The sequence below is a fragment of the Falco rusticolus genome, chromosome 3 (genome assembly GCF_015220075.1).
Source record: "Falco rusticolus isolate bFalRus1 chromosome 3, bFalRus1.pri, whole genome shotgun sequence".
Classification (NCBI taxonomy): Eukaryota; Metazoa; Chordata; class Aves; order Falconiformes; family Falconidae; genus Falco; species Falco rusticolus.
The window spans coordinates 47,859,146-47,870,257 of record NC_051189.1 but is presented as its reverse complement, the minus strand read 5'-3'; the positions used below and the strand labels follow the sequence as shown (position 1 = coordinate 47,870,257).

At 42.3% G+C, this 11,112-nt stretch overlaps 1 protein-coding gene across 1 annotated transcript; it reads left to right on the top strand.

Annotated features, from left to right (window-relative positions):
• Window positions 1–6,489: 6,489 nt before the first annotated feature.
• Window positions 6,490–7,443, top strand: NPBWR1 (neuropeptides B and W receptor 1). Its single transcript, XM_037379131.1, is given in 3 exon segments — window positions 6,490–7,185; window positions 7,188–7,340; window positions 7,342–7,443. Coding segments are annotated over 3 exon segments (951 nt in total).
• Window positions 7,444–11,112: the final 3,669 nt, after the last annotated feature.

Genomic DNA, 11,112 nt, shown 5'->3' with positions numbered 1-11,112 from the left:
GTCACAGCATACCTGAGTATTCACGTTGAGGAAGAAAAGGCTGGATGCTTGGTTCTGCTGCAAATCAGAACAGTTAATTACATACCAATTTTTCAAAATCTTGGCCAGAGGCCTGACTTTTTTTTTCCTCCTTATACTGCCTGGCAGCATTACAGGTCCCAAGAACAAATCTAAATCAATTCTTTGCTTGTTAGCACTGAGCTAGTCTTTCCAGGAGAATTCTCTGCCTGGTGCTATCCAGATTGAGTTGAAGATGTAATGAATTTCTCATATTTATTTTTTTTCTGAGAAAGAAAAAAAGCCCTCTTTTGGGAACCTCTATCTGTGTTAGTGCTGCTGTGATTAGAAATTGCTTGAACAGTCTCCTTCCTCGTCCTATAGAAGGGGCTATCAGCAAAAAGGGCAACACACAGGCTGTCAGACTCCTGTTCCTGTGCCATCCAGGTTGACTGATTTCTTTCCTGGGGCACTGAGGCAGGTCTTCTTGAACAAGCTGCCTATGAGACAGTGCTAATGATCCAAGTCTACTCTGCTGGCTCTCTAATATTATTTCAGTTTTCACAACTAATAGCAAGCCTCTCCTCTGTACCTTGAGGATTGTTAAGTTTCATCTAAGCATTAAAACAAACAACACAAGAAGCAACACAAGGGAAAACGAAAGGACAGGTTATGTCACATCACAGGACACAGGAGATGATAGAACTATTCCCAGGCTGGGGTAGTCCAGCTGGTAATTTAGGCAATATTAGTCCATCAGTAAGCACATTGCTCTGCGTTTACCTTTGGTGGGAACAACAGCATGCTGGAATAATGCATACTACAGTTTACACACATGCACACAAAGTTGCATTAGTCTAGTCTCCAGCAGCTGAGAATGCAAGTTTTCTTGAACATATGGTAAAATGAAAAGGAACAGTCAAGTTCCAGCATTGGCATAGACCTAGAACTGGTCAAAATGGTGAAAACTGACCTAGACCTAGCTACAGAGTGGCCAGAGGCCACAAATGTATGAGTCACTTACTATAGCAATCAAACTTACTCCTGCCTGGCTGGAGCTACAGACAAACAGAAGCAATTGGACTAGAAAGCAATGACAAGTTTTTATTCAAGAGCATTCATCACAAAATAGGTAACAGTGTCCCAAAACTTCAGAAACAATCTTGGGAACATAGGCCATAAACAGCACATGCAGAAACAAAGCACGAAAAAACAAGTATTGTTCCTGCTATTTGTGTTGCACACAGCTCAAAGTTAACGTGAAGTATTTAGAAGAAAGGATTTAAGTTTTCTGTGTAAAATGGCGGTAAGTCTTTGTGTTCCATCTCAGATACAGAAATCTTTTGTTAGCCAGCACCTAAGCAGTAAGCTAGAGAGAAAATAAAGACTGTATCTATGTATAAGTCCCCCTATATATATGTATAAAAGCAACATGGTTTCCTTCCTTGTTTATCCTCCCATTTTATGTTTATGGAAGTTATAGTTGCTCCTTCATTTATTTCATTTTTCTAAAGACTTTTTAATAGATGTCCATTACAACATCTAGCTTCTCCCTTTCCCACCCCAAAAAAATCAGACTGTGTATACTAATTTATTTTCATAGTCCTCTTTGCTCCTAGCCCTTTCCATTCCTCTCTGCCTATGCATCGCTTTTGTCAAAAAATAAATCACTGGACTTCTTTCAAGTCACATATTGAAGATGAACTCCTGAAGTAAAGAGAGAAGGTGGTCCTGGCTTGTAATATGAATCCTTTTTTTCTTAGTTTCTATGTCACACACACTGGCAACTCCTTTATCATATACTGTATAAAAGAGCATTTTTATTATATCTTAAATTAGTGCAGAAGTATGCTATCTCCCTGTAAAATGTGATACGCATCACTATGACAGTTTTAATGCTGGTTAGATTTGTTGAGATGTTTGGGGTTTTTTTTGTTGTTGTTAGGGGTTTTTTAATGCCACATAGTAAACATCTCTCATTTGTTTAGAGTAACCAAAGAAGTGGCAAGATTCAGCATACTGATAAAGACTGACTATCCTATAGGTTTATAATCTCCTTTTGAATTGCCAAAATACATAACAAGCAGTACTAGTAAATAAAGAAATAATCCTGACAGCTTTTGGATGTAGGATATAAATTATTTTGGAATATATGTTCTAGGACACTAAATCTAATTTTTCATGCATTGCTATTCAGCCTCTGTACTCCATCAGTCCAATTAAACACTAGGGATAAAATATGAGTTTTAAAATGTAATTAATTGTTAGACTTCTCTTTAGCTTTATATAATACTTAAAAGGAACTTTTTTTCTACTACACTCTTAAAGATTTCCTTCCCACATAGTTAACCCTTGAAGCTATTTCCACCAAAAGGAACCAGTTAGAAGAGAGGAAAATAATGAGAATAAGTAAATCACCACAAGGACTCTATCAGCCAGATTGGAAACCCACAGCATTTTAAGCATAACTGCATTCATAATGATCACATTATGCATGTAATCTTGCTGTATTCATCACCTTTCAGCTCTGTTGAAGGGTTTCTTGTTCAGCCATGGATTGCTCACCAGATGTTCTGTGCTTTCTCAAAGGATATTCTTCTTTACAGAGTGTTGTTAGATAGTATCATTTTCGGTCAAGGTTTGATATTATGCAATTGCATCAAAAACATGTAGGTTCCTCTAAAAAGTTAAATTTTTATTAATGTATAATTTGCTGGGATCATTCTGGTTTCAAAGGCTTAAAATAAGAATTCAACATGGTTGAATCACAGAATAATTTGGGTTAGAGGGACTTCTGAACGTCACATAACCCAATTCCCTGCTCAAAGCAGTGCCAACTTCAAACTTAGACCAGGCTATTCAGTACCGTGTCCAGTCAAATTCTGATTATCTTCAGGGATGGAGCAGTGTTCAGAAGCTCAATCACCCTCACTGTGAATACATGTATTCCTTACATCTAGTCAGAATTTACCTTGCTGTAATTTGCAACTGCTGTCAGTCATCCTGCTGTTTTGCAACTGCAAGATTTTGACTCTGTCTTCTCCATAACCCACATTTAGATGGCTGGAGACAGCAATTAGTTTCCCCCAGCCCCCATACCTTCTCTTCTCCATGCAGAAGAAATCCAGTTCCCTCAACATCTACCATCCCAATGGGCCTCCACTGCACTTAGCTGCGGTTTCTCAATGTCTTTCTTCTGCAGGAGAGCCCAAATTGTGTGGTATCACGATCACCAAATCACAAAAACTGCTTCCCTTGACCTGTTGACTACATGCTTGCTGACACAACACAGAATGTGGTTAGCCTTCACTGTTACAAGGGGTCTCTACTCACTGACAACCATCTTGTTCTCTACCAGGTACTCTATGTTCTTTCCTGCAAAATTGCTCCCTAGTGAGGCAGCGTCTAACCTCTACTCTTGGGGGGGTGGGAGTGGGGGGTGTCCATCTTGGCCAAAGGAAATTTTTACCTTTTAGAACTTAACTTGGTTTCTGTCAGACCATTTCTGAACAGCTTCCCTGCCCTCCAGCATACTGACCACGCTCCCCAGTTTGGTAACACCTGTGAACTTCTCCAGAGGTGTATCCCATCCCATCGTTGAGGTCCCTAAAGAAGACGCTAAAAAAGTATCAGCCCCAGTACTAACTCCTGAAAAAAACCTACCATTAGGGGTTTTCTGACACTGACCACCAATTAGATGTTCAACTGCTGACGGCTACTCTTTGACCCATCTATTCAACACAGCTGTGCTGAAGGCTTTGTTAAAAGTTGAGGCAAGAAACACCTGTTGTTGTTGCCTCACCCACCGAGTCAATCACCTTATTACAGAGAGCAACTAGGTTAGTCAGGCATGATTTGCACTTGGGGAATCTAAGCTGGTTGTTCTAAAACATTTTCTTGTTCTTTGTGTTCCTGGAAATGGCTTCCAGCAGATTTTCCCCCATGGTCTTCCCAGAGACTGAGGTGTAGCAGAGAACTTTGTAGTTCCCTGGATTGTCTTCCTTGCTGTTTCTGCACGTGAGTATGACATGCCTTTTGCAGTCACCAGAGGCCTTCCCTAGTGACTATGAGTAGAGGGTCACAAATTTTATTTATTTAGGTTATCTGCTATATTACTGCAATGATATAACTCAGCCATATGCTATGGCTGAGGTTCTCCAATAACATCTCTACATAAAAACATTTGTTTAGAATACCAGAAAGCAAATCACAGTCAATTTTTTTTACTATGTTGGTGCTATTATGGCGTTACTCAGCATTTGTGTTCTGTTTGAGCTGTGCCATGGCTATCTTAAAACAAAGGTGAAATATTATGAAAGGTTTCAGTAGGCATCGGTAGAAATTCCTACTTCAGTAGGAATCCTGAGGGAACAAAACAATTCTAAAACAAGAGGAATGCCACAAAGCTTCTCCAGAGAAATATATGTGGAAAAAAAGGGAAAACAGCTGAATTAGTTTAATCATTATTAAATTAGCATTTTCTAATTGGAATTATTTGGGCAGAGGTAGATAAAAAGGGGAAGAGGGATCTCATCTTAATAGAGATACTTAATAGAGGTACTATCTGCATGAGATCAATTGAAAGAAAAGAGTGAATGAAAATATGGTCACTGGGAGTTTTCATTGCATCTAAAATGGGAAATATACTTCCTAGAGAAACTTTACAAAGCTATATTCCCTTTGGGGTAACTGTACCTGTCTTTGGGTCAGAAAACCTGACTCAAGTGCTAATTTCTAATAAACTTCATAGCAAAGGTGACACTTTCATTGCTTGTCTTGTGAAACTATAAAGTACACAGAAAAGGGATCGAAACTCCGTAATAAGCCTTGCAGCACAGTACTTCCATCATTCTCATGGGAGCACAGAAATATGCAAACACCTTTTCTTCTCAAATCTTTCCATAAAGGAAGTCAAGCAACAGAGCAGACAGTGTGCTTTGTATGGTGAAGTATCATTTGCTATATTATGTACTTAGTAGTATAAAATAAAATAAGCCAGAGCACTAGAAAGCATAACCACAATGAAACAAAGCTACTTTTCTTTGCTTGTACATTTTTATCTATTTACTCATTAATCTAGTTGCTTGTATTTTCACATTTGTGATATCCTGCTAATCTAGGTAATTATACATCAGAATATGGGACAATCAGAGCCAGGCTGTATTTGTCTCTCACTCCATAGTGTTAGCTTAGTGATATTAAACAATTTTGCCAAATTATTTACCCAAAGATGTATGTATTATATTATTAGTAAATTTATTAATAATTAGTTTTGATGTATGTGGTTAGTACTGCTGGTAACAACACAAAAGAAGCTGTTTACACTTATGATTTAAGAGATGTAAACCATTATCCAAATAAAAATGAAGTGAAATAGTTTTTACACCACGTACTTCTTGAAAAATCAGGATAATCAGGAAATCTGAATTGCCCTCTAAAAAGCATTGCCTCCCTGGGGTTATATTGAAGTCTATCCTTATCACAGTGTGAAGGTGTGAAAGTGTCAGGCAGAGATACAGGAACTCCTGTGCATCCCTCCTGCTTCAGTTTGATACCCACACCCCATGACAAACACCTTTTCGGGGCAAGACGTAGAGCATCACCTGACAGCCAGGGCAGCCCCTGGCCCAGGCAGGTGGTGGATGCTGCCCCAGCACGACGGGCAGATGCTACCTACAGCTGGGATTTCTCTCGCCACCATCGGGAGGAGATGTGACTGCAGGTAATGGCACAAATCTCTTGCCAGTGGTCCAGCTCCCGACTTTTAAACCACTCTCTCTATGGTTCGTGTTACCTATCTGTTGCTGCCTAGATGCAGGGAAGCACGCATTTAACTCTCAGAATCAAGCTCAGGATCCTGCCTGCACAGAGCCAGGACACACATCTCCCCACTGACCCACTCCCACGTCCCCCCAGGAGCCCCACCGCTGCAGACAGCCTGGCAGAGTTCAGTGCATCCTTCCTCCCCTTCCAAAGTGCTCGGCCCCGTCGGGAAGTGGGGGTGTTTTTGGGTTTTGAGGAGAATCCCAAAGATACCAGCTCCTCCCGAGGGCAGGAGTTCTGTGGTCTGACCCAGCACCCGGAGGCACCTTGGAGGGGTGGGGGGTGGCTGTCAGGTTGGACAGCTGGGCTCCCAAGTGAGTGTTGTCACCTTGGGGTGGTCACTTTGGGGGAGTCCGAGGCTGGGTGCTGACCCTGCATGGCATCCATTGGTGCAGGAGGTGGGAATAGGCAACTGTTGGGGGACCACCCCTGCTCTGGGGGGATGGTGGGACCCTCCACTGCTGGCTGAGCCCTTGGTGACCTTCCCTTGCTCCCGGCAGGGCAGCAGTGAGCAGCGTGTGTGAGACCTCGGTGGCTGGATGCACCAGAGGAGACAGGCTTGAGAAAAGCAGGGATCTCACCTTTTTTCCTCCACTTCCAATCTGTCCCCATTACCAGTGGGCCTGGCCACACTCTTCTATGGCCATGGAGAATTGAGATCGATTCCTTATGAGGAGACTGTACCAGGTAGGGAATAGAGGTCTGAATATGTCCACTCCTTCACTGAGCTCCAGCTTTTATGTCACAGTGCCTGTCATGTACTCAGTCATCTGTGCCATGGGGCTGACAGGCCACGCTGCCATCATCTTTGTAATCCTCAAAGCCCCAAAGATGGAAACAGCCACCAACATCTTCATCCTTAACCTGGCCATTGCTGATGAGCTCTTTAACCTGGTGCTACCCATCAATATTGCTGACTACCTGCTCCTGGAGTGGTCCTTTAGAGAGTTCATGTGCAAACTCGTCATCTCCGTAGACCAGTACGACCCCTTCTCCAGCATCTGCTTCCTCACTGTCACAAGCACTGACCACTACCAGGTTGTGGCGGCCACCACAATGTCCAGGAAGATGTCCTACCATGCCTATTGAGCAGCCAAGGTTGTGAGCCTTTGCGTCTGGTCCTTAATCACAGTCATCATCCTGCCCTTCACTGTCTTTGCTAGGATTCACAAGGAGCAGGGGCACTCCCAGTGTGCCTTTGTATTCCCCTACCCTGAAAGCAAGTGGCAGAAAGGCAGTCGGATCTACATCTTTATTTTAGGCTTTGTCATCCCCATGTCCACCACCTGCATCCTCTACAGCACCCTGCTGTGCATATTGAAACACGTACACTTCACTTGCAATGCAAAAGCCCTGGACAAAGCCCAAAAAAAGAGGTGACACTGATGGTGGTTTTCATCCTGGCTGTGTGCCTGTTCTTCTGGATGCCATGTCACCTTAGCATAGTGGTGGCCCTCACCACAGATATCCCATAAACCCCACACACCATTGGGATATCCTACTTCGTCACTAGCTTGAGTTAGTTATACCAACAGCTGCTTCAATCCTTTTCTGTATGCCTTTCTGGATGACAGTTTCCAGAGAAGTTTTCACAAACAGAAAGATTGTAGAACCGCTTCATAAAGTCAGTCTTCTGCCCCCTCCTGTGTCCCTCTCACAGTCATCTGCTCTTCCTGGGTGGCCAGCCCAGTGAGTGCTTTCTCTGCAGTCTCCTTGTGACAGTCAGATCCAGATTCAGGGCTTCAGACTGTCTCACTGCACAAGACACAAACTGGGGACAGGTGGATCTTTCTCAACTGTCCTGCACTCATTTCCTCAGCAGAGCTCTCCATCCCTTACCCTTCCCCAACACCCCCACCCACCCGCTTTTTTTTTTTTTTGTTGGTTTTTTTTTCAAATTCCTTCTCTCTAACATGCTTTCTGTCTTAGGTTTGTAGCTCACAGAGCTGCCGCAGTTTCCCTTTTCCCTTTTTAAAAGTATCACTCTGTGAACTCAAGCCACGTGACTGCCTCTGTTAGTGATGGTTCACAAGGCACTATAAAGGTGTGCTAATGAGTGTCTTGCTTAATGATTCCTCAGCCTCCTTCATATCCACAGGACCTGCTTACCCAATGTCTTGCAGACCTGGCAATACTGAAAAGGATAAGCAATAGACCAGGGTACTGAGCTCATTTCGGTTTACAGGGGACTGAGATAAGGTAGTCAAAATTCATGATATCAGGCAAAGCAGACCTCAGCCTGGCTTTAAGGAAGAAAGAGCAAGCCCTCACTAGTGACTAAAATACACAGATATGGGTTTGGGGCCACTTGCCGTGGAAAACAGCTTAACAGTGTACTTGGTAGCTGTAATTTTTAAAATTTGCAGTTCTTGTTTGCATCAGAAGTGGTGTTTACTTTTTTGTTTGTCACATGTTTATCGGCAATCTCCTTCCTGCACATACAAATCTTTGTTTGTTGGTTTGTGGTTGGGGTTTTTTTCATCCTAGAAAACAGAATTGGAAGGTATCTTCACAACAACTAAGTCTCTAAGGGTTTGAAAAGGAGTTGCTGAAGTGTGGGAAATATTCTGACTTCTTCCCTACACAGCATAAATAACATATGCAGTGATTAGGTTACTTTTAACAGTCTCTCACACACCTGTACTCTGCTTGCTGGTGAGATTTAATATTTCTCTTAATGAGGACAAAGGACGTAAAACAAGAAAATATTAGGTTAATTTTATGTGGAGGAGGGGGGAGAGGGTCAGTGAAAGTTTCACCAGAACTCACATGTCCCATAACTGCATGAGGAAGGTTTTTTTCCTCTTCTCTCCTCTTTCAACCCTCTAGGGAAAAACTGGAAAATGTGGAAAACTGGGAAAATATTTGTAGTCATTTGACTTCTCATCTTATTGGTGTTGCTTGTTCTTCCCTGCAGGAGATGCTAAATCAGTGTAACACGATTTTTGTTACATTATTTCCCCCCTCCACTGAATACAGGGATATAGGGAAATGTGGCTAAGGAATTGCATTTCCACCCACAGAGGAAGGGATGATGAGTTTCAGAAGGTGCATAAGGATTCTTGTGACACGTGCTCAGGTTTGTAGGTGCCTCCTGAGAACCCTTGCACCAGGTCCCTTCCCACTGCTGCAATCTAAAGTTCTGACATGGGCATGTGGAAAGTTTATTTTGCTAAATCCTTCTGAGAAACTCCAAATAAAAATTTTACTTGCAGATTTTAGCAATTACGCAAACCCTGGAACATTATTATGCCATATAACTGGGTTGATATTTAAATCATTTCTCCTTATAAGCCATCAATGTTCTTTGAGGCAGTCAGTGCTAATTTCAGCACCCAGTCTAGGTGTCATGGAAATGAAAGGATGCCTTTGGGTGACAACAGTGTCTAATTCTGCTTCATTGGAGGCTGAGTGAGTGACTTCCATCAGATGCAGAAGTCAGCCTTTGAAAAAGCAAGCCTGAAAGATGCTGAGGATCCATTTACACACCACACACAAAAGCATGCTGCAGGAATGGAACAGTTGTCCCTCACCTCATCTTTCTGCCTGAAACAAAAGGTAATTAACTTTTCCCACCAGCTACTTGCTGTTTCAGCTGGGCTTGTTAATTGTAATGATGCTTCTCTGTGGTCAGTTAAGTGCTGTGGAGAAAGATGTTACTCTGTATGGGTCAACTAGCAAAGTCTGTGCTTGTTTAGACTGCTAATCTGTATACCCACACCACCTCTCGTGTCATTTAAGCCATCATGTCTACAACAATGTTACTTGTGCAAAGACTGCATACAGTTTTAAAAGTAAACAGTATTATTCCCCCAAAAAAAGACATTTTCAAGATTGCTGTGCTCTTGTTGGTTGCTGATCCTTCCCTGAAGACTGAAGAATGCAGGTAAAATACAGTTCTCTGACAAACAACCACCTTATAGAGTCGCACAGATCTGAGCACTGCTTCTGACAGTGACCAACTGAATATTTTGATCAAGCTGCTATGCAGTCACATTTGTCTTATCACCTGTTGGGGCTTCTATTTACCCAGAAATGTTATTGACGCTTAGGTAGCTTTACTGTGCTTCTGCAGTACCTAGCCTGTACCAATACATCAAATGCATTTCTGAGATACTTGACTGATATTAACAGTAGGTTATAAGAACAGTCTGACTTGTATTTCATTTTTATCTAATTTAAAATAACAAAATTTAGTCTGGTTCAAGATTTAAGCAAACAAGCAAGCAGTCTACTTTCTAATCTAGATCAGTGTAAAGAGATTTCTTTAAAATCTCCATATTTCTTAGGAAATAGGAAAGCATTTAAAGCATGCCTTTCCTCACACTCAGTATCTCATCCCTTTCTCTTTCCCATACTCAATTCCTGTTGTCCATAGGGGAAAATATGATAAGTGCTATACATTAGCAGATTTCACTTCAAAATATTTTGTGATGCTTGTCTTCTTTTGTATTAGAAACATAAAAATACAAACAGAACATCACCTGTGGTAAACACAATCCTTCTCTAAATTCTTTCTCATTCTGAAGCCACAGCTCTTCATAGCAGGATGAACATCTGAGAAGAATTCAGTGTTTCCCAAAGTGCCTGGAGTTTTCCCATGGTTGTTAGTCACAGAACAGGCTAAGATTTGAGCAACAGCCCAGCTCTGACATGGGCTGTTGTGAGCTCAGCTTAAATTCATGCATTGGGCAGGACTCCCCTTGCATGGCTGTGTTGTCTGCAGTGTCCGTGACGTGCCTGGGAAGTGGGACTGGAGTCTGTCCTGCCTCAGGCATTGCAAATGGGTGTCTATGTGGAGGAGGAGGTTGAGCCTGGACAGCCTGGGAAGAGTGCTGTACGATAAGGCCCCCTCTGATCTTGCAGACCTTCAGCATTAAAATAGACAATATATACTTCGCCTTCCACCATATGCTCTTTTTGTTTGGGAAACAGAACATTCTGGGAGAGTCCAAATGTGACCACAACCAGCATTCAGCAGGAGAGGGAGAAGTCTGATCTTCAGCACTGCTGGTGAGCAAGGACAATCTGGTACAAAGCTAAACTTCAGCTCCCAGCGCAGCAATAGAGGATATTATCTCAAAAAATTTGCTCCCCTTAAACTTTTCTACTTCTCTTCCAGAGGAAGGATTTATGCTCAGCTCAAGCAAGGTATTGATCTTCACGTGGGCTTTTGCAGCACCTCTAGCCCTGAAAGCTGGCTTAATGGAAGGGATACATCACACCATGCTATTTTTCATGTTGCACATTTTTCTGCAGCACTGGGTGGTCAAAGCAGCCCTCAAAACACAC